The sequence below is a fragment of the Capsicum annuum genome, chromosome 3, assembly GCF_002878395.1.
Source record: "Capsicum annuum cultivar UCD-10X-F1 chromosome 3, UCD10Xv1.1, whole genome shotgun sequence".
Taxonomy (NCBI): domain Eukaryota; kingdom Viridiplantae; phylum Streptophyta; class Magnoliopsida; order Solanales; family Solanaceae; genus Capsicum; species Capsicum annuum.
In genome coordinates, this window is record NC_061113.1 from 95,872,942 (window position 1) to 95,898,335 (window position 25,394).

Sequence of the window (25,394 nt, forward strand, 5' to 3'; positions counted from 1 at the left end):
TACACTAAAATACTCATAAACATACACATATTACCATAGAATATCTATCAAGCCAATACTTCCCAACTACTAGTTATTAGTTAACCAACACTTATTATAATAGAATCACTAGTTCACTAGTCATCATATAACCTCTAGTTATTAGCCTAAACATTATCCTTCACATAATCCTTACTCACGGGATAGTAACTAACCACTATTTATTAATTATCCAACATCTATCATCTAGTCAAGGTTCATCACTAAACCACTATTTTTTATTATTAACTAATTATCCTATATCCGTTAATAATTACTAGACAACACCTTACTACTTGTTGCCTAACCATCTTTTATTAACTGACACCATTCATTAACTAACTAGTGTTATCTATCATGTTTCAACTATGCAAGATTCATTAACTAATACATAATATTCCTAGCCATCAAGTGCTATAGTCCCCTAATAGACAACTAGTTACCACATAGCTTAACCGTCCAGCAAGAAGAGCAGTCATAAGATCATATTTAAGCAATAATTACATTATTTATAATGGTAAATATTTATGAACGTACCAAATCTATCCATGCCATCACCAGTATTCAATCAGTAGAATAATAAGCATTATGTTGCATCTTCTTCCATCCTATACCGGAGAGATATGCATACAAACATATACATATTCATATTTATATTCATATTCATAAATTGTAACCACATCATTTATAATGATGAATAGTTCTCGAATATTCAATTAATAACATAACACGGCCCTTGGCCCATAATTTATCCAGAATAATCACAATATCATAATCACGACCTTAGGCCCATACACATATCCGAGACTCATATCAATAATCATATTTATAAACCGTAGCATATCTCTAATCATCTTACATATAGGAGACATCTCACATATAGGAGGCATAATATTAATAAGCATGTAATCATCTTTCACACAAGAGACATCTCACATCTAGGAGGCATAATATAGATAAACATGTAATCATCTCTCACACAAGAGGCATCTCAGATCTAGAAGAAATATAATATATATACATATAATCATCTATCACACAAGAGGCATCTCACATCTAGGAGGCATAATATATATACAAATGTAATCGTCTATAGGATATCTTATATCAATAGGTCATACTTCATGACAATGAAGAATATCACTTCTCTAGGATAATTTATATATCCAAGAGAAATATCATCTCTATAGGTCCAATAATCATGACTAAAGGAAATAGCAACTCCATAGGCCAATCATCAAGTCTAAAAGAAAATAGCATCTTTATAGACCAATTATTAAGTCTAAGAGGAAATAACATCTCTATAGGCCACATAACGTATCTAGGAGGAATATAATCTCTAAATGGCCAATATCAATTCCACAAGGAGTATCATAATGATAAATCAAAAGCTATAAAATGGGAACATTAATACAAGTTACCATATTATGAAGTAACCTTATTCTAAGTTTTACAAGTGTCATCAATGTCTAACATCCGCACTAAGTCCATATAACTTAACTTAGGCCTAAGTGGGCTAAACGATCCCACTTCTAATCCCTTTCTATAATTAAGCATCCTATGCCTCAAACTAGGCTAAAGTATCTAGTTCATTTTCTAGATGCCAAGTAAGCCATATTCAAGTCTAATATAGCAACTTTGACTAGAAACAAGGGTATTCAATTCAACTCTGCCCAACTTATAGTTTCAAGACTACCACACCAGCCTTATGCCTAATAAGGCTAAATATACAAATCATGATTCAAAAGCTAAAACCATATTCAACATAGCATTATATCATATCCATGCTATAACTAATCAAAACTAAAGAGGGAAGGCAATAAGATACAAAAGGGTTGTAAACATGCCATCTTACAGGTCCAAAACCCTCATTTAATCCCCAAACAAAAATATATCAAGGCCAAGTTATCCTACTCATCATCAAGCCTAACATTTATATTTATACGCAACATATATCACGCATTATCTATAAAGAAAAGTAGATAAAAGCTTACATCAAGGCCAAACCGCAAAACCTCACTTCATGAACCATATGCTCATCTTCACTTTAAAATTCACAAAAAGCCATCACACTATCAAAATCATAATCTACTCATCAATATAAGTCAAATGATACCTGTATTGCACTATTGTGCTTCATGTCCAAAAATGGCACTAAAACCCAAAAGTGGGTCCTTTAAATGGAAAATGAGTTTCCAAGACAAACCCACTATTCACACATAAATAAGGAATCATAACCTATAATGAATTGGTGAAAACTAAGCATGCTTTGGGAAAAAATCAAGCCCTAAGATAAATTGGGATTTTGGGTCCAAACTAAGAAATTCAAGCATGAATTCAACAAATTCTTACCTTAATATTGAAGATAATCATGATACAAGATTATAATTAAGCTCCCAAGTCACTCCATCCCTCCCCCTGACTAATTTTGAGTTATTACACTCATTTTAAGGTTTCTAGGTCTAAATGGTGAAAATGAAATACCCTAAATGCATCTTGGGGCCTTTATATATCCCCTACAGGTACTCAGATATCGTAATCGTAGTCCTACGGACTGCAATCCCTCTACTGTGATCGCACACTCTTGGTTGTGATCGCGGTTGCACTAAATGACAGCAAACTCAAAATTAAGTTTTTAAACCTCAAAACTCATTTGTAATCCAAAGTACATGATCCAATAGTGAATTTTTAATGTAAAAACCATTTTAAATCCATTGGAATCATCAAAACTTTTATAGGAGATCTTTTAGGAAAAAACTAGGGCCCACACCTATAATTTCATCACTTTTTATAAAATCTGCTCAATATCCCAAAATAAGTCTTGGAGACTTAAGACCTGAACCAAGGGTCTCCCCAGCCTAAAATCGTCATTCCGGATATGATGACAAAGTATAATTTCCAATCCAAGGTCATTTCAACCAAATATGGGTCCCACACCTATTTTTTTCAATTTTCAACTTTTTGACCAATAGGTCGAAATGAGCTCAGGTACATTTGGACCCGAACCAAAGATCTACCTAGATTAAAATCAATATTTTGGATCTTCTAGACTATTTGAAATTTGCATCCAAGATTGTTTCACTAAAGTTTTTGCTGGTGGCCATTTGGAACTAAAAAAGATTTCAAAACAAGGAATTGGCTCTAAAAACTAAATAAATTACTTGATAACCAAACCATCAGGCCCAAAAAGTCATAAATGAATTAGGGAAACTATGGAGAAACTCAAACTATGAACATAAGCTTAAATATAGAAAATGACCTAAAGGGTCATTACAGTTAATATGGGATCTAAGATAAAGGCTAGTAAGGTGACTCTATGAGACTTAAAGGTAAAGAGTGAAATTTTACAAAGGCATTCACAAGACGTTTGGTGATACATATCTTTTTGGATTCCACATGCAAGCCATTGAGATAGGTTGACATAGCATGATAAGTTAATGGAGTTAGAAAGTCAAGGGGAACACAATCCTAGTATTCAGATCATATTGATTTCAACCCAAAACGATCAAGATTTGTTACTATTGATACTGATCTCACAAAATCCCCCAATTACTTTTCTATATTTTTCAAGCAACTTCAGCATGTTCATGATAAAGATTCAGCCTATTCCCTATGGGTTTGACCTGAACCTTTGTTGGGTTATATATTTGACAGCGACTGTATTATACTTCTTGGAGGTGTAATCTTAGGTGACATCAATGACTACTACCTAGATGCCCTTAGTAGTATGATAGAACTATCATAATTCAAAGTGATGGAAAGGACCACTTTATATCACACTACCTGACACAACTTAAATAAACCTAAAGTTAGGAAGGCCACACCTTGTCTAAAATTCAAATAAATGCTAATATATACAATCCCTTTTAAGTAAATTAATACTCATAATAATTTATATCAAAAAGGGGAAATATCACTATCACAATCAATCAATCACTCACCATACCAAGGAAAGTATATCAATGGATATGATGAGTAAGAGGCACACCATACAAACAAATAGAGATTATAAGTATGATGTATATGATATATGTATGTCCTATTTGTATACACCCGCCACCTAGGTGCCACTTTATTTCATTGCTATTCCTATGCTTCAGGATGTGTTGGTATATATATTATGTTTTCTCAAAGGATTGGCTTAAATTTCTAGTTGGCACACTACTTTGAGGCTTCAAATTCAAAATACATAGCTAGTCACTACTATAGATTCTCCTTGTGTTGGTATGCTATTTTCATGTATTGCTCCATGTTGGTTACTTTACATGTTATGTCAGTGTAGGGATAGAGGAGGTTTGATTATTTTATTTGAATAGATCTCCCATAGTTTAGTAGGGATCCTAGTGTTAATGCTAATGGGTGTTTAGTTGGTTTCCATAAGAGATTATATGCATTGTGGTTGGTAGGCTTTAATGTAGTGGATTTCACTACTTTCTAGTTATTTAGGCTAACTAGTTAGTGATTAAGGACTATTATTAAAGGTTGGCCAGTTGTTTCACCTTCTATCTCATAAGATCAGTTTAAACAAGACTTTTTTTGTTTTGATATGTAAGGAGTGAATGAGAAGAAGGCCTTAAATACTCGATGATGGTAGTAGTACATGTGATATAAAACAAGATTCTCATGAGTTGTTGGTTAGGCCCCCAGGTCTTTGAGGCTATTTCATTCATTCAAACTCTTCTCATTAGATTATTGCTCATAGGGGTTATTTTGTATATGATGAGCATGGTCATTTAAGGAGAGATTATTTAGGATTTGAAGGTAGTATTAGGGTTCTCAAATTCCCTAGTAGAAGTAGGAGACTATGATACAATGGTCTCAGGTATGGTTTTAATGTGGTTTTTTGGTTAAATTCTTGTAATTTTATGAATCAAAGATCCAACAACCAAAAAAGTCAAGACATAGATGGGCAAACCCATCCAAGAAACAAAAAAACAAAATTACTTCTACTCCTAAAACTCTAACTCGGCCCAACCTATCTATATATTCTATTACATATAAAAAAGAGTAGGGTTTCCAAATTCATTCTTTACTTCTCTTTTCAACTTTTGCCCTACGACACCTGAGTTACGCCACCTTTTATCAATCATAGCTTCATCCCCTCTTGATTTGGATAGTAAATTTTATACCATGGTTGTCTCTAGAAGGAGCATTTCTCAGCTTGCAGAAGTGAGTAATGATTGTTTGCTCTCTTTTTTATAAATTTTTTTATACACTAATATACTTTATTTATCTGTCTCTATATCTGTGCTCTTTGGTGGATGGAATTATCTTTTTATTTTTATGATGATTTGAGGGATCCAGTTAATTGAGAGCCATTACTTCCAGTGAGTATGCTTGAAATGGACTATCTTCTTTTCTCAGTTTGTGTTTTTATACCATGCTCAACCTAATAAAACCAAATATATAGATAAGTATGGTATTGATATATGGGATGTACAAAACCACAAATATTTGGAGAGTAGCAAGTCTTTTAAGTTTATCAACTTCAATATAACCAAGTAACCCTTCTATTTTGCTGCTAGTCCATTTTGTTGGTTGTTATAGTGTAAGCTAAGTATTTGTTTCACTTCTTTTATTTCTACCATAGATTGTAAATTTAAGGCATGTGATAAACTAAGTTGTAGCCTTACCAGCCACCTCACCCTTTTGTTGCTGACAATTTTAGATACGGGCATTGTAATTTGTCACTATTGATTATTTGCTTGCCTTTTGATTCTAGCTTCTGAAATCTTGTGACTATGAAATCACCCTTGTGTATTACTAGATTTGCAAAGTAGTCAACTAACTTAGTCTCCTCCCTAAATATGTGTTGATACTGAACTTGCTTGTATGACATCAATTTCCATATTTTCTCTACTGTATGTAATACACTCCAACGAGATTGCCATAGTACACTCTGGTTAAGATTCTCTGTATTGTTAACGAATCTGTTTGGATAATCACCTTGCTATGATGTGTTTGATTGCAATGTATGACTGCCTATAAGATTGTTGTTTCCTCTACATCTAAATTAGTTATATCTTTAATACTATCTCGTTGTGCATCCATAAGGTCCCCCAGTCTTCTCTAAGACAGAATGCATAGGAACTAGCTCCTGGGTTCCCCTTAAATGCGTCATTGGTATTACATTTGATCCATCCTTCTTTTGGAAACTCCTATATTACTTTACTGACTCTAATTCTTGGCTTAATCTATGCAAACTCTATAAGTATCTAATACCATTCATAGAAAAATTCATGATTTGGTTTCCTCACTTTCTACAACATTCTTTGATTCCTAGTAATGTTGTATATCATCATCTGTTCTATGATATTTTCCCTTCATACTTGATTCAATTTCTGCTTCTCCATAATTCCCAAATGATAATACTATGAGAGCATGAAAATATGTTTTTTCCCTCTTCCTGACATGTGCATTCCACCATGTGAGTATAGTTTCCCTAAAACTCAATTCTTGTATGTTTATACCTGTAAAATAGGAAAAGTAGTATGAAGTCCTATTAGCAATATTTGATCTCAGGAATACATAAGACATAGTCTCTTATGTTGGGCTTCCACAACACCAATCCTAGATTGACCTTGAACACCCCATCACCTTATGTTGCTATCCACTACAACTATACCTTTCCACATCCTCCACATGAAAATATCTATTTTCAAAGGTAGCCCTTTTATCCATATTTATTTTTAAGTCCTATTAACTTGCTCTTTCTGTATAATATACTGCCAAACTGATTACTATAAAATTGCCTCTCGCCAATAGAATCCATCTAGGTTTTACCCCCTCTTCTTCCTGAATTATTGGTCTTAACTTGTACAATATATGTGCTATACCATATTCTAGAAATAGATCATTAATAAACTACTCATTCCATGCACCATTTAACACCAGATCTCTTACATATTGATATCTATATACTATTTCTTGTTGTCTGCATAGTAGTGTATAAGTCTCAAATAGATGTCAAATTATCAAAGCACAGATAGGCATTCCCACTCTTAGTTTGCCATAGAATTACATGCTATACTAGATCCCTGGCTTGCAATATTTTCTCTCATACTTATGAACCTTCTACTCCAATCTTCCACATTATCAGTTTGGGGTGCTCTTTTTTGCAATATTTATTGTGCATCTAAGTACTCCATATAGACTTTTTAGTCTTAAAATTCCACCATAATTTGCAAAAAAGGAGCAATAGACATATCCAATATCATTTTAAACCCCATTCCTTTTTCCTATTTAGGTAAGCACAGGTTTTTCTATTTTGTCCAATGCCTCACTCTTCCTCCAATACAACTACTCCAGATGAACTGATAAGCATTCTCTAAATATTGTTAATAACAAATTTCAAGAGGGGGTGAATTGAAATTTTTCTTCTATCAGTCAACTACTAACCCTTCATAGTCGACTCGCCTACAAATCAGAACACTTCACAAATAGATTAAATTCAAAACACTTAAGCAAGAAGCTAACAAAAAGTAAAATATCAACAAAAAGATTTATCCTGGCTCGGCACACCAATGTAGTGCCTACGTCCAGTCCCCTTGGATTTTAAAGTTTTCTTAGATCGTTTAATGTTTGTCTCGAGTACAATAATAGGAAACATGTTTTAAGTGTTATTTTGCTCTTCAGATCTTGTGACACAGCTTCAGTTGATGTTACAAAGTTGACTTGATCCTACTCTTTATATAACAATTGTAAACTAAATTTATAGAGCTTTGTAAGACTAAGAATACAGCACTTTGAATTTTCTCCTCAAAGTTGCATAAATAGTGTCTGTCTTTGGTCTTCTTCTTTTATAGTCTTTGGATGTATCTCTTCATAAGGAAACCCAAGATATTTTTTCTTAATTAAGGATTTAAATTAATTCCTTGATTAGAAATATAATTGTTTGATATGTCCATATGAGGCTTTGGATTAAGTCCATATCAAATATGTCAGTGATCTATTTTTTCAAATATGTCAGTGATCTATTTTTTCTTTTATTCTTGATGGACATATGACAGTTTTGTCCTTTTTTATTTCGTTCAGATCCTGATTAATTTCCTGATTGATCTAATTAGTCATGTTTCTGTGATAGTGATTCTGTGTTTATGGGATGGTGATTCTCCTTCAATTCTTTAGATATTTGATTAATTCTCTTGCCATGCTTGTTTGAGTGTAGTGATCTTCTGTTGATTTGATGTCCTTCCATTTCTAGAGCCAGCTTCCTTTGTCAGTGGTCTTTAATATCCTGTATGGATCCACTTGTTAGTTTGTCATTTTTAAAATATAGACTTTTGAGGCTAACACGTAACATTCATAGGAGTATTTATCACTGAAAAACAATTAATATGAATGTTTTACAAGGCATGCTTAATTAGAATAGCTCTCCCTCCAAAAGATAATAGTTTACCTTTCCAACACTGCAATTTGCAACTTATTCTTTTCATTATTCGCTGATAGTAATCTTTCATTTTCCTCATGTGGAAAATAGGACAGCCTTGGTAAGTGAAAGTAAAATCTTTCCTTAAGATACCTGTAGCTAGCTCTGTCATTACTACAATGCCATTAGATGCTCCTTTATACAAGTAAATTGCACTTTTTTCTTTATTAATCTTCTGACCTGACACTTGTTCATACCTGTCTAGAGCTGTTGTAACTGTCTGCAAAGTGCCTATTTCAGCTTTCATAAAATAATCATATCATCTGCAAAAGCAAGATGATTTATTCTAGGACTATCTCTTGGAATGCCAAACATCCTGAATTTCTTTTTGAAGAGCAAAGATTTTAGAGTCCTAGATAACACCTCTTCTTCTAGAACAAAAAGTAGAGGAGATAACAGATCCCCTTATGTCAGTCCTCTAGGGATTTAAAAAATCCTTTAGGTTTCTTATTCAAGAGAATTGAATACCAATTATTCCCATCTTACCGTAAACCATATCTATTATTCTTTCATAGAAGCCTAACTATCACTCCACCTAATCATATGCCTTTATCATATCTAGTTTAATGACCATGTTGGGTGTCTTACCTCTTTTTCTTATCTGTAAAATAATTTCCTGAACCACCAATATATTTTTTGCAATGCTTCTCCCTTGAATAAAACCAACTTATTTTTTTGTGATAATCTCTAGAAAAAGTCCATTATTTCTTTCATGAATAATCCTTGAAAAGATTTTATTCATAAAACTACTAAGGGATATGGTCCTCATGTCTGAAAATGTATTCACCATCAAATTTTTGGTAATAGAACAAAATTAGTGTGAGTAATGAATATTTGTAGCTCAAAACCACAACAGAATGCGACTTTTATTATGCATACGGCATCCCCTATAATGTCCCATGCATCTTGGTAGAAAGCACCTGTTATTCCATCCACTCCCCTAACACCATGTTTGTTTAATCCCATGACTGTAACTTTAACCTTTTCTATACTTCAAACTTTTTTCAATTCGTCATTTTCTCTATAGAAACCATTGTAGGCAATTCATTTAGCATTGAAAAATCTTTAATCTTATTATTGTATGATTGTTTCTAAAGAAATCTACAGCAGTATCAGCAATCTCTATCTGATCTTCTAGCCACATACCCTCTTCATTCTGAATTCTCCTTATTTTAAGTCTTCTTCTTTCTCTTACAATTATGTGAAAGAATTTGGTATTTTTGTCACTATCCTTAAATCATTCAAAACCTGCTATCTACCACCAAAATTCTTCTTCCCTCCTAAGTTATAATCTTAATTCGGCCTGGGATTTAAATAAGATTTCCCTATTATCCCCTAAAGGATCTTCTTTAAAGTGCCTTTCCCTAACTTTTGTAATTTCCTCCAAAGTTACAATCTCCTACAAAATCTTACCAAATTTTTCCTTACTCCATAAAGTTGAGGCTGATTTGGTCCTCTTTAACTTCTGATGGAACATGAGGAAAGGATTACTTGATACATCAGTTTAATAATTCTGCCTTATCACTTCCATACAGGAATCTTTCTTCAACCAGAAGTTTAAAATCTAAATGATTTAAAAATTTGCCCATTGACATTGCTGAAAGAAATTAGTATAGAGTATGGTCTGATCCACTTCGAACCAAATGTTCAACCTCTGTCACTAGGAAAATTCCATGCATCTTGTCATTACACAATATTCTGTCCAATCTCGTAAATATACAATCTTCATTAGTTCTTTTATTCCACCATGTAAATTTTCTTTCTTAAAATTCAGTCTTCTAAATTGCACATATTTATGTAATAATTGAGTCTTCTATTTTAGCTATGGTTATAGGTAATCCTCCCAACTTCTCTTCTTCATTTCTTATAATATTGAAATCACCACCCACCAACTAGGTATTATTTCTTATATTCATGCTAGGAGGTTTATTTCTATGGGTTGCAAGTATAATCTCACTTATATTTTTGATGTTAGTATGAAAAAGTTCATTGCTTGACTCTGTTCTAATAGTTCATGAGTTTTTTAATATTTTCCCTATCGATCTACTTGATCTTCCTCCTGAGTGTGATATTAAGTTTGTTATTATTCTTGAGTTGGGCACCCAACCTATTTTTATGACACTTTACCATATGGCTCCTGCCGAACTTAAGAAGCTAAATTCTTAGCTTCAAGATCTCATTGGTAAGGGTTTTATTAGATCAAGTGTCTTACCTTAGGGAGCTCCTGTATTGTTTGTTAAGAAGAAGGATGGTTCCATGCATATGTGTATTGGTTATAGGTGTCTTAATAAGGTGACAGTGAAGAAATAATATCTTGTGCCTCGTATTGATGATTTATTTGACCAGTTTCAGGGAGTAGTAGTGTTCTCTAAGAATGATTTGAGGTCAGGTTACCATTAGTTGAGGACTCGGGCTGATAACATCCCAAAGATAGCCTTTAGGGCCTGTTATAGTCATTATGAGTTTCTAGTAATGTCTTTTGGATCGACTAACGCCCCAGTCATGATAATGGATTTGATGAACCATGTGTTCTAGCCTTATCTAAATTCTTTTGTAATTGTGTTCACTGATGATATCCTAGTGTACTCAAGGAGTAGAGAGGAGCATATGCAATATTTGAGGATTATGCTCTAGACCTTGAGAGATCATATACTTTTTACCAAATTCTCTAAATATGAGTTTGGCTTGAGTCAGTGACATTCCTTGGGCATAGAGTATCGAAGGATGGAATTATAGTAGACCTAGTGAAGATTGAGGCTATTCATGATTGGGCCAGACCTACTTCTCCGACTAAGGTTCATAGCTTTATTGGTTTGGCTGATAACTATACATAATTCATTAAGAGTTTTGCATCTATTGCAGCATCGAAGACCAGATTGACTTGGAAGGCGGTTCTCTTTTGATGGTCGGAGGAGTGTGAGTCAAGATTTGGAAAGCTCAAGGAGTATCTTACTTCAGACCCTATCTTGGCTCTTCCTACTGAGGGTGAGGTATTCACCGTATATTGTGATGCTTCTGCTATTGGTTTGGGTTATGTGTTGATGTAGTAGGGTAAAGTTATTGCTTATGCGTCGAGACAGCTGAAGGTGCACAAACTTAACTACCCCACTCATGATTTAGAATTGGTAGTGGTAGTCTTTATGCTTAAGATTTGAAGACATTATCTTTATGGCGTGCACTGTAGATCTTCACAGATCATCGTAGTCTTCAACATCTTATAACCTAGAGAGAGCTTAATTCTAGGTAGCATAGATGGATGGAGTTTCTTAAGGATTATGATATTTCTATGTTGTATCATTTGAGCAAGGAAAATATGGTAGCGGGCGCATTAAGCTAGAAGGTAGTAGGTATGGGTAGCTAGGCTAGCATTTCAGTTTCTCAGAGGCCGATAACATAGGACATTTATCCTTAGCCAACTTGAGGGTTGCCTTGATATTTAAGACCTTAGGTGGATTCTTGCTAGTGTTGAAGCAAGGTCTTCGCTATTTTAGCAGATTCAGAGTCATCAGTTTGAGGATAAAAGGCTTTGCATTATGCGTGATCAGGTGTTGAGTGGTGAGTCCAAGAGAGCTACCATAGATTTTGAGGGTGTCTTGAGATTTGGTAGCCGCATTTGTGTTACGAGGGTTGATGACTTAATTCAGTTGATTTTGAATAAGGCTCACAATTCCAGATATTTTATTGACCCGAGTACAACCAAAATGTATAGAGATTTTAGGTAGCATTATTAGTGGAGTGGCATAAAAAAAATATAGCAAACTTAATAGCTTATTTCCTATGTTGTCAGCCGGTAAAGGTCGAGCATCAAAGACCTGGTGGCTTAATTTAGAGGCTACCCATTCTCAAGTAAAAATCAGAGCGGATTACCATGGAATTTATTAGTTGTTTGCCTCGTACTTCGTGTGGTTTTAGTGGAATTTAGGTCATTGTGGATTGGTTGACCAAGTCGGCATATTTCATTTCTATTTAGATGTCCTTTGATACCGAGAGGTTAGCCTGTATCTATGTTAGTGAGATAGTCCATTTGCATGGTGTGCCTATATCTATCATTTTAGATCGGGGTTCATTGTTCACTCCTAGATTTTGGAGAGCTTTTCAAGAGGAGTTAGGGACCAAGGTGGATCTTAGTACAGCCTTCCATCCATAGACCAATGGGTAGTCTGAGCAGACTATTTAAGTTCTCAAGGATATGCTCCGACCCTATGTTATAGATTTTGGAAATCAATGGGAGTAACACTTAGCTTTGATAAAATTCCGTATAATAATAGCTAAATTTCAATTGAACCTTTTGAGGCTTTATATGATAGGTGATATTTTTCTCTAATTAGATAGTTTGAAACTTTCAATATTAGGTCCCGTGGTACTGACTTTCTTCATGAGTCATTATATAAAGTTAGGATAATTCATGATAGGTTGAGGATAGCTCAGAGTAGGCAGAAGTCTTATGCAGATCGTAGACTTCATGCCTTGAGATTTGGAGTTGGTGATTGAGGAATCCTCCATGTATCGCCCATGAAGGGTGTCATGAGGTTCGGGAGGAAAGGCAATCTCAGACCCCAGATATATTGGACCCTTTGAGATTTTTTGCACAGTTGGTGAGATGGTTAATGAGTTAGCATTACCCCCAGATTTTGCTACATTCCATCCGATTTTTCATGTTTCTATATTGTGGCAGTACATTCCAAACCCATCTCATGTGCTTAGATGGGAAATAATTCAGTTGGATGAGTGGTTGACCTTCGTGGAAGAGCTTGTGGTCATATTGTCCAGTGATGTCAGATAGTTGTGCACTAGAGAGATTTTAGTAGTAAAGGTTCAATAGAGGCACAACCTTGTAGATGAGGCTACTTGGAAGATTGAGAGCGAGATGCGTACCCATTATCCTCACCCGTTTGAGGCTTCAGGTACATCCTAATCCTTTACTTTTGCATACGAAAGTTCTTTTAGGTAGTGGACATTGTAATGACCCTCCAGGTCATTTTATGTATTTCTGCTTAATTTTGTTGTTTAGAGCTTTCCTATAGTTACCCCAAGTCATTTATGACTTGTTGGAATTGACAATTCATTTATTGGGCAATTCATTTGGTTTTTAAAGCCAATTCCTTTATTTTGAAGCCTTCGCTTGTTCGAATTGTCTACTGGGCAAAAATAATCAGCCAAACAACCTCATATGCCAATTTTGACTATTCCAAAAGATTTATAACATCGATTTTAGGTTGGGTGGACCCTTGGTTCAGGTCTCGAGGCTCCCAAACTCATTTTGGGTTGGTCAAAAATTTAAAAAAATGGTAAATGGATATGGGACCCATTTTCATCAAAACGACCTCTGATGATAATTTTGACTATTGCCATTGAGTCTGGAACGTAGAATTTGATAGGGTAGCATAGTTTATTTGCATATACGGGATTCTGAATAAACCCGATGGGTTGGCGGAGACCTAAAAATATTCCAAGTCTCCAGCTGATGCAAGGAAACCTGGTGTATCTGCTAAAGTAGCCTTTGGTGCTTTAGTGGAGGGTGTCTTAGCAGCCATTACCGGATCAGCAAGTGTCTCTTTAATGGCTAGCTGGCTGCTAAAGCACTAGTCATTTTAGTGTCAATGGATCACTTTAGCGACTTCCCATGTCAGCGAGGTACCGCTTTAGTGCCTACTGCTAAAGTAGACCAGTGTCTGCTTAAGCGACATCTGCATGCCTGGGAAGGGTATAAATACCCCACTTAGTCAGATTTTCACCATTCTTCAACCATTCTCTAGAATATAGAACCCTAAATAGTGTGAAAACTTGAGAGGATCATTTATAAGTGGTTTTGGAGCATGGGTAAAGTTAATTTATGCTTTTCCTCTTTAAAATTGTGGTAAGCTTCCATTATTTTCATGGTTAATTACTCCATATTTTGCTAAAATCCCTAAAAGTTTGCTGACTTGATTTAAGCACCATTAGAGCTCAAAATTCACCCATTTTTAAGGGTAAATATTCCTTGAGCATAGAGGGACATTGTGCTGGTTTCAAAAGTGCAATTTTGTAAATGGGCCCCATATAGGAATTTTACATAATTTTGAATCCAAAGCACAATAGTGCAATATGTGTATCATTGTTTTTGTTTAGATGAGTAGATTGTGATTTTGATAGCGTGGCACCTTACAAAAGCTTCTAAAAAAGGAAACGATGGTTTAGTTGATTCTTCAGGCTTTTCTTTGATGTCCAGGTAGGCTAGGTTTACCCTCTATATAGATTGAGCTATTTCGTAGTATGATTATGATATTATGCTAGATATAGGTAGGATTTGGGTGTTGGAGGTATAATCGAAAATATGTGGGTTAGTTGGACTATTTAGGCTATCTTTAAACAGTAATTTAGGCGTAATTATCTTAGTTTCTCATGTTTTAGGGTAAATCACTATCTTAGGGCTAATTACAACTTAATTAACATCTAGAAATGAGTTTAGATACCTTAGCCAAGTCGGAGGTCGAATTTGCCTAAAATGGATTTCGAATATTAGAAGCAAGACTCTCTAGCCCACCTTAGGCCAAGATTCATTTACTGAAACACCCCGAATTTGGGTCCTTGAAAATTTCTTGACCTATGGGCTTACTGCCTAGATTACGACTCTCCCTATGAGTCATAAGGTGTTATTACGGGTCATGGGACCCTAATCATTGACTAACCAGTGTGGTTTGGCCAAGTTTTGTTATGATTATGGTTGGCTCCAAATAAGCCATAAAGACTATATATGAGTCATATCGTGCTTATTCATATCCTAACCGGTGAAGTGTCCAATTGATTCTGCCTTGACGATGGTTGAACATAACGAGCCGTAATGTCTTAGTACGAGTCATATGGTATAATTCGTAGCCAGACTAGTGTTGATGCCCCATGGATACTGTACAGCCTACGACTAGAGGTCATGAGTCGTAAGGTAACCGTACGAGTAGTAAGGTTGCCCGTTGCGACTAGGCGATAATTTTTCAGTATTTCATTAAGGGCAATTTGGACATTTTCCCCATTCCCCAATCGTGACTCATGACTTAAAACCCCTTTAGGGTATTATTATTACTTTAAAATAAATCAAAATAACTTCTCAATCTCTCTCAAATTCCCAAGGTCAATAACACTTAGATTTTCCGAGAAATTGGCCAATTAGGGCTCTAAAGAGTGATTTCTCTTCATAGTTGTGATCCTTTCAGGCATGTTACTCTTCCCCAAATCTTATTCTATAAAAAATGTGTTTTAAATGGTTTAATTGTATAGAATTGAATATTGTTTTTGACATGGGTTGAGGGTTTTGGAATGGATGATTCTTGAATTGTTTTCCATGATTTTCATGAGTTGTTCATGTCTTAAATTGATTGTATTTGAACAAATGGGGTGCATGGGTGTGGGAATTAGAATGGGGGGGTCGACGTAAACCCCCAATATGATGTTTTGAACTTGGAATTTGGTTTTGAACAATTGTATCCGTCAACCCCCAATATGATGTTTTGAACTTGGAATTGTGGAATTGTCACTTGGTTTGAATTACACACCTATACTATTGTATTGCATAAATGGTTAAACAATGAACATGAATTTTAAAAGCTTTGTTAGCTTAGTTTTGATTTAATGAACAAAGGGGGCTGAGGCATTACCCCAACTTGATTTGATAAACCAAAGGAGGTTGAGGCATTCCTCCAACTTGATTTAATGAACATAGGGGGTCGAGGCATTCCCCCAGGTTAATAGAATTGTAATGACATAAATATGAGCTTGCAAACTAAATGGTATGACGATACCTGTGGTGTTCCTTAATGTATTATAATTCTTTGGTTAATGAATGGTTTATGTAAAACTTGTTTAATTGGGCTTAATGGAGTTATGTAGCAAAGTCGTGAAGGTGTGGGTCTCGAATGACTTATACTGGAAACTCATGTTTGCTGACGTGAGGGTTGTCTAAATGATCATGTGTGTGGTTTACATTATTGATATATTTTGTATCTAGGATTGACCTGGGGTTAGGGCATTCCCTGGTCTTTCTTGATACCTCCAGTTCGAGCGGCTACCACGCACTGAGCTCTTTCAGCAGGGAGAGCTGAACCCATATAGCCCATGGGTGTCAGTTTATGATTGTTGAGCTACATAGTCCAGGATAATATTTTACTATCATACAAAACCTTTTTTCTACCCCAATTTCTATTATATATATTTGTATGCATACAGTTCTACATCTTGTAAGCCCCATAGCTGAATTCATATTCAACACCATCATAGTACCCTTTGTTTCCTCTTCAACTAAATCTTCTCCAGTAGGCTCAAAAACTTCTTCTGTATCATCTTTATCTATGTTAGGTGTCTCTGAAATAATCAATAGGTTAAGCTGACTATTTTTACAACGATAATTGGGCCAGATTTTTCATTACATCTGAAACATAACCCTAGTTGTCTTTTTCGAGCAAATTCTGAATCAGTCAACCTTCTAAATTATCCCTCAGATTTTGCTACTAAAGAGTTGAAGCTAGTCGACTTCGCAGTAGGATGCAATTATGAATCAATGTTATGACTTGTTGTTCCGGCTCTTGAGTCCCATATTTCAAGAACGTTTGCAACTCGATGATAATTGGTTCTAAATCCAACCAGTTTATTGCTTGAACTTCCTCTGTTTGGCTTAAATTTAAAACTATGAACTTGTTGCAACATAAAATTTCAATCCTCCACCTTTTAAGCCATCTCCATTATCTCTCTTAATGTTTGAACCCGTAAAAGCATCACTTCGACTCGAATTTCCTCTTTTAGACCAGTCAAAAATGCTCCTGATAATATTCCATCAGACGTCTCAGTCATAAATGTTGACACCTTTTCAAATTCTTCATGAAACGCATTGACTTTAGTAATCTGCCTCAGTCTCATTAAGACAGGAGATTGGTTGATATTTTGAGAATCATGAAATCGGTTCAACAACTCTCTTTTGAAGTCTTCCCAGGTTAACATTTGTTGCCGAAATTTTCATCCAATAATATCAATTAAGGCTTTTCCTTCCAAACAAACACCTATTGCCCGTAATCTTTCCACTTCGGAAATTTCATTCACTGCAATTTATCGTTCCACTCTGAAAATTCATCCTAAAGGATCCTCTCCTTCGAAAACTGGTAATTGTAGTTTTCGAAACTTCTTCCCATCTTTTTCTCCAACCAAGTTGACATTGCTTCCCTCTTCTTGGTTTCCGATGGATTTGGTTTGAGAAGGGGATGCTTTTGCCATCACAATTCGCCTTTGGGCTTTAATTCTTGAGAACCATCCTTCTAGTTTTCTAACATTTTCCCTTATCCTTGTCAAATTAGTTTCTACCTGTTCGATGCGTCCCACCATTTTACTCACCATACCCGAACGTTACTGCTCTAATACCAAATCGATGGACTTACTGCGAAAAACAGTAACTAAAGGAACAAATTATGATGTTTTACACTAGATATACTGATATTACAACAATAGTTTTGAAAACAACCACTAGGAAACTGCTAACACCTTAAAATACAATCTAAGACATTAATGAAATTCACTAATACAGTACATAATACTAAGATTACCAAATTCCAACATTCCTAGACATTCGAGAGGCTCGGTTCCCTTTCTTTTTTCCTGAATTTCTCTGCCTACTGTCTTGTCCCTCTTTCTATAGAAAAAACCACTCAATACATGTGTAACTGTCTCATGACAGTTACTTAATTTTTCAATTGCTTATTTTGGCCTCTTAGAATAAGTTTTTATAACTTGAGGTACATCAAAGTCATTGAAGAAACTTGGAGCTTTGCTTAAAAGTTCCAAACTAGTGTGATTGTGATTTGTTTCAGCTGGATGTTATTGGATTATCTTAAGGACTTCAAATTTCAATGTTGGGAGATTTGAGATTGGTTGAATTGATTGTTTTCCGGATTACCTTTAAGATAATTCGACTGAGTGGTTACATTGAGTTTGGGGAACATATTTAATGGATGACCAATTTTGTCAAGAAATTTTGTGGTTGATGGACTTTATTTTACATCGATGATTAGCACACTAAAAATTAAATCTTGCAAGAGTAGATGAACTATTATGGTTAAAAAGTTTCATTCAATTTTAACATTGAAATGAATGGCTGGACCATTAGGGCTCATAGAAGTTGCAAGTATTACTTGATTATTCCCTAAAGTTGACCATGATGAAAACCAAAATCAGGGAAGAGTACGAAAAAGGAGTAAAGAAAAGGGAAGAAGGATAAAAGAAAAAGGTAGGAGGGGGAGAGAGAGAAACAACACAAAAGTCGTTCTTGTGAATATAAGAAGAATCTAAACTGTCTATCCAAACAATAGGTTTTCCAGATAGATTTATTTCATTGTTTTACCCTCGGGTGATCAGTTGCAGTATATTTTTTTTCTTATTAAATAGGTTTCAAACACTTTCTATTTTACTTTCACGGTCCAACAAGATTCTCTGAAAAATGGTTCACGGGTTAGGAATGTCGTCCCTGGTACAGAGGAAGAAGCACGGCGTGTGATTGAACGGATGGATGCTGAAAATTCATGAGTTCTTGACTAGCATCATTTAGCAGATTGTGAGGGAAAGCAAGGATTGAGGATATCTGATTTTGAGTGGAAAATTAACTTAAATAGCAGTCTATATAAGTTTTAAACTCAAAATTGCCAAATTAATAGTTTGAGTAATTGTATAATTTTTTAAATTCTACTTTAAGGATAGATACAAATCTTATTTATATCTATATTCCTTCAAATAGGGTTGTATATATCCCTCTAATTTATACATTTATTACACACATAATATATGATATAATTCGTGCATAATCATTGTATTATATGTTTTATAAGTAGTTTGTAAACATTAATGCAATTCGTGTATAATCATGGTATAATATGTATATAGTAGTGTGTAAATATTATATATTATAATCATTGTATATCAAGTGTATAGTCAATGAGTATATGTATCATACCTTGATCATACACTAATTTTTACATTTATTATACACAGTTTCAAGAATTTCTGCTGAAGATGTGATAATATATTGTCTTTTTTCAATTTAGAAAATAAATATGTTGGAGCTAATGAAAAAACAATTGTGGAGAAATTTTAGAAGTTCGATTTTCTTGGAGAGAATGATCCTTGATTAGACTACAATCTTTATAATATTTTATTCTTTTCATTTCTTATTTGACACAATAATTATGGCTAAATATTGTAAATTACAAGTAAATAAAGTAATGAGCTTGGCTATTTATGCCTGTTATCCCATTATTTATTATTCTTATATATTTCTTTGGGTAAAGGAGGGCAGTTTCAATCTTGCAGACAAAACAAAAATGCAACGCAGGCTGTTATTTTGAACTACAATTCAAAAGCAAGTCATGATACATTAACAAGCTACTTGTCTCATGATCAAATATCTTAAAATATTTCCTGATATACTTTTACTTTCTTATTCGTATAAATAATATAAATATCAATTCTTTTAAAGTAATTACACTCTCTCCCACTTTTTGAATTACTTTATTCTCTCCCTATTAATATACATAACATAGCCAACATATACACAACATTCTGTGTATATGTTAAAATTTTTGTAATATGTTTAGGGAATTAAAATTTTTTGTAATATTGAAAACATAAGTTGTGTATTTATATAATATTTAGTTCTTATTATCACAACCAAAAAAAAGAGCGGGTTACCAATAAAACTATATATGGATAAGATAGCTCTAGAATGCGGCTAGGAAAAGGTTTAAATACAGATGGGAAAGCGAGACAGATATCCACTACACTTAGGATATCAACATCAACAAGAAGGCCAATCCATAGGATCCAACAAACTATACAGTGGAAATAAACCAGTTTACTACGATTAAGGAAGTTATCTGATAACAATTGCTTCATCTAATAACAATATTTCATGCCCTGTTTCATCCTCAGAGGAGTTATCCTGTTGCCTCACATTGTATCCAGGAAGAACTTGGGGAAGCCCTGCATTGACTGGCAATGGAAATTGTCTACCTGAGCTTATTATGATTCGCTCAGTCATTCTCCCAACATCTTTGCACACCTGATCGAGGACAGAGAGGAAGTCCCTTACTACCATGAATACCCTAAGTGGCCGAGCTTCTTCCTTGACTGAGTCACCATGGAAATATTCTGTCACCTCCTTCACCATTGAGATGGCAACACCCTCTTGAGCTTGGATGTTGATGATTTTTTGCTCTGCCGTCTTCAAGAATCCATTCATTGACTCGGAAAATTTTCTCCTACTCTCACTCAGCACCAAATCTTCATTCAGCTTAACAACATTAGTGATCTTAGCAATTCCTGCAGCTAGTTTTGCAACTTCATTGCTAACAATATCATAGTCCAGGGCAGCAGCTTTCTTCACATTTGTAAGCTCACCACTCAGGCGAGAAACAACTTGAAGGCCAATCTCTCGGAATTCAACCTCATCCCGTAGAGTAGATTGCTGCTTCGCTACATTTGGATTATTCTGATCATCACCACCAGAAAGACGAGACCCTTCAGCTCTGATGATTTCCTGAACAACAAAATGCAGTAGTGTGGTCTTCCCATCAGCACCTTTAACATCTACAAGCTTAAGAAGTGTGTCAAGCTTGAATGCACGGGCATCTCCTCTGTTAGTTCCAACATTCATGTGGTTCCCCCTTTTGAGTACAGCCTCTAGTAGCTTTAGAAACATCGTACTATTCCTTAATTCTTCACAAGCAGTCTGACAGGATGAATATATTAGTTTGCAAGGAGGTGGACATTCAAAATTCAGCTCATCAAATCAAAGCTACTAACTGAATCTAAGGAACTAGACATCTTGATGTCATCAAACATAGCATATCTAGAGTGCAAGTATATCGATGAACATTGCACGACCACAGTAATTGAGCCCGGACCCAAGTACTCTCTACATTGGTCAAAATCTCATCAGTGTTCTCAAAATTAAACCAATGAGATTGCATCTAAACAGTCATGATATTAAAACTTCAGTGTTTCAGATGATCCTACTAATAATGGGTGTCCATTAAAGAAGTATGGCATGGAATTAAAGTTAATTGGAAACTCATGCACGAATGAGGCCTGGACAATGGTAATTGGTACGGAATTGAAGTTAAATGGAAACTCATGCACGAATGAGGCCCGGACAATGGTAATTGGTACATGTACTTCTTCAAAAGAACGGCAATCGCAGACCAAAGTTGTGACTTATTGACTCTGTTAATGTTGCAAAATCAACTGAGCAGTTTGGGAGAACATTGAAACCGGATAAAAAAAAACTGTATAGCATAACAAGGTTGCAATGGTAGGAAGCTAAAATCAATTATCAGAAACCACAGGGAATAGGGATATTGCCATCATGACAGGTAAGATTTCAAGTAAAATAAAGCGTACCCTTCAAGAACAGATAGCACAATTTACCTCTAGTGTCTCAAATGACTTGATAAGATATTCAATCTCTGAATCGAAGTTTGCAATATATAGCATTGCCTCCACCCTATTAAATGCAAAAGGGATATAAAGCACAGCCTTGACAAACTTTTCAGCTGGGCCTAACTTGAATGGTGATTCATCTTTAAACTCTGTCAGCTTCAGCTCTTCTTCTTTAGTGGGAGCCATCTTCAATAAACCCTCGAGTATCTCATTTCCCAGAGTATCAGCATTCCCTGATATAGCAAAAAGAAGTTGAATCAGTGCCCTCGTGCAAAAATCTAATAATAAAACCATCAAGAATATGAATTTACTTGGTTAATGTTACAGGAAATTAATATGTTTTAGAAAATTAACACAAGGATGCATGTATGGTGTTGTTCACGAACTATGGAAGAGGGAAAAGTTTTATTAAATTAAAGTACATGCTATTGACTAGGTACATGTTTGGAGAAAAACCTAAAAATACCTAGTAATTTAATGATTTCATGTAAGCAAGCGGAGTGAAGCAAAGAAGAACAGTATCATACTTTTGTCTTCAAGAGAAAATGATTGATTGAGAATGTTCCTCCTCCCGAATTTTCCAACAAAAACATCAGATATGCAACATCTTATTCACAAATATGACAAAATAAATGACAACAAGAACAGTAGATGTTGTTCGAGATGGGAGCTATGGCAAACTTCAACTTATCTAATAAAAGCACCGACACATTTACAGAGTACAACCTATTTGGGAGGTTATGTTTCGCTAGAAAAAATTCCAAACAAGGTAATTTACCAGATTAAGCTAAATATTGACCAGATCAAGTTGATCAAAATAAATGCAATGCATTGGGAAGTTTAGCCTTCATAATCCTAACTAATGATTGCTACTTGTGAACACCCAAGAGAATTTACAAAAAAGTTCAAAAGACAAAGTGCATATATTACCCTCTAAAAGTGCTTCACAAACTTCTTCATTAGTGACATTAAGTGCCCTCAACAAAATTGCAATATTTTGAGACTTCTTCGGATCAAGCACTCGGTTTTCTTGATTCAGCACTGGCTGTATCAGCCGTGTTATCCCATCTTTAGAGTTCAAATTTGAACAATTCACTGTGAACAAAGTCTCTATCATTTCCTCGTTCAACCTACAACCCCAAAGCACACCCTTCAAAATTAGGAAACAAGAATATATTTGATTTTCAACAATGACTGGAAAAAATTAACAATGATACAAATCTTACTGAAAAGAGCTAGATTTCAATTGATCCCAAACCATTACTCTATCTGAGGTAGCTCTAACTTTATCCCAATGCAAAGGTTTCAGCTTTGGCTTTGAACTCTCATCATTGCTTCTCTCGACAACCTCCGAGCTTTTAATAATGCCATTAACCTGATAACGTAAAACAGGCATAGATGGTGCCACCAGCACCGGGGGTCCACCATTTTCCGCCTCCACAAATTTTGGAACTAGAGGAGCTTCCCAAAACCTTGGTGGTGGGGCCAGAGGCGGTGGTGGTGGCGATTTTATTGACACATTGCTCCCAAAATCACCCAGATTCCGCAGCGAAGACTCAGAGATTCGTGCTGATGAATCCGAAACTATTGAAGGGGAATTATGGGTATCAGCCGAAGATAACGGAGGTGATGAAAATTCCCTGAACGTCCGTGCACGAATAAGCCGTGGTGGTGCCAGAAAATTCACCAACGAATCAGGGGATTTGGACGTTAAGCTTCTTGGGCTTAGGTTAAGCTCTATTGAAGGACTATTCAATGCGGATTCAGAAGGAGAATTCGAATTTGAGTAAGGAAATCTATTCTGGTTTTGTAATGGAAATTCATATGGTGCTGCATGAGAACTTGATATAGTGTGACTCGGACTACCTTTATCCCCTGTAGACCCTCTAGGAGAGAAAAACTCTTCTTCATTCTCATCATCTTCACCAGGGGAGCCACCATTATTGCTGCGGGTATGCCAGAAATTCTGACGTGGCAACGGCGGCAATGGCAGGAGCTCCGGTGATCCTGGTCTTTGGTGGTTTATTGCAACTCCGTCAGTTGGTCGGAGTTCCAGTGATTCAACTTCTCTTGATCTCACGAGTGTTCCGAGGTAAAGAAATTCCGAGCTAGTGGAAGTGGAGGTGTGACGTGGCACCTCCATCGCCGGAAGAGGAGGCGGAGGAGGTGGGTGTTTCTTGACGGCACCACCGTCGGACGGAGTGGCATTGGGAGGGACAAGTCGGAGACTATCTGTTCGCTGGTAGTAGCTTTTCTCTTCGGCTTTTCTGTGGCGATGGTAATGAAGGAAAAAGGCGATAAGAGAAGTGGCAAAAGTTGCAGAAAGAATACAAACTGAGATAATGATAGCAATGAGTTTGCCAGAGATGGGTTTTGTAGAACGATGAGAGGAAGATTGTGGGAGAATGAGGGAGGAAATGTTGGCTGGAAAGGTTGCGAAAGTGTCAGAAGGTGGAGGAGGAGATGATGGTGGTGGTGGTGGTGAAAGAAAGAGCGGGAAAAATGGGTTTTGTGTTAAGGGCGTGTTTAGCGGTGACAGAGAAGAAAATCGAAATTTGGGCTGAGGCTGAGGTTGAGGAGAAGACAGGGGCGGGGGAGTTATGGAAGGAGGTGAAGTTGATGGGAGGGAATCAACAACTGGAAAAAAGGGTTGATGGAGGATCCGCCGGGGCTGCTGGAAGAAGGCTGCGATGGTGGTAGTTGTGGAGGAGAGAAGTGTCAATAGAAGAAGAGTGATAATGTGTAGCGGAGAAGTCATTTTTGTGGGAGTAGTGCAAAAAATTCAAATTTTGGGGGGATTTAGAGAGAAGGAAGTGTTGATTATAGCAGGGACACTATATTGATCAGAGAATCACATAGGTGGGGAGGGAAGAAGCAGCCCTGCTCTTGAAGAGTAGCAACTGGTAAACAAAATCTCGAGAGGGTTGGGGTGGGTAGTACTTGGATAAGAGACAAATGGTTATGGAAAAGGCAAAACTTTTGAGCTTTGTTTATCAAAGCACCTTTGATTGCTCAATCACTGTGGCAAGTAAGTGATGGCAACTTTTCAGAAAAGGCAAAAGGGTGTGTGGTATCAATGGTTTAAGCATAGGTTGGTTGGTGAAGAATAAGCGGAATGAGGAGGAAAAGAATGTTGGTGCAGGCAAACAAGGATGTTACATGAACAGTGACAACAATGAGGAAAGAAAACGAAAAGTGCAAAACAAATAATATAAAAATTGTGTAGTTCAAGAAATTCAAAATAGAGGGCCCTACCATACATGAAAGTACCTTTACATGAAGAAATCACCTTAACAAAAGGGAGGGAAACAAAAAATAAAGCAAAAGATTCTTACTGTGCAAATCAATAATGTAATGTACTGGACTGGACTAGTAGTAGTATTGTAAGCTGCTATGATTCAAAGGGTAGAAAGTTGTGGATTGATGTGCTGATGGATTACGGATGGAAAAAGAGGCAAAAAAAAATCTCTGACAGACAGAGGTGCATTGACTGTTGGGATTTTCA

At 35.7% G+C, this 25,394-nt stretch overlaps 1 protein-coding gene across 1 annotated transcript; it reads right to left on the reverse strand.

Moving 5' to 3' along the window:
- Window positions 1–20,136: 20,136 nt before the first annotated feature.
- On the reverse strand, window positions 20,137–25,343 carry LOC107863649 (formin-like protein 2). The gene is made up of 4 exons (XM_016709675.2): window positions 23,116–25,343; window positions 22,820–23,019; window positions 21,878–22,122; window positions 20,137–21,179 (listed from the first exon to the last, which is right to left on the reverse strand). Exons 1-4 carry the CDS (start codon window positions 24,645–24,647, stop codon window positions 20,322–20,324), a joined length of 2,835 nt encoding a protein of 944 aa, XP_016565161.1. The 5' UTR covers window positions 24,648–25,343; the 3' UTR covers window positions 20,137–20,321.
- Window positions 25,344–25,394: the final 51 nt, after the last annotated feature.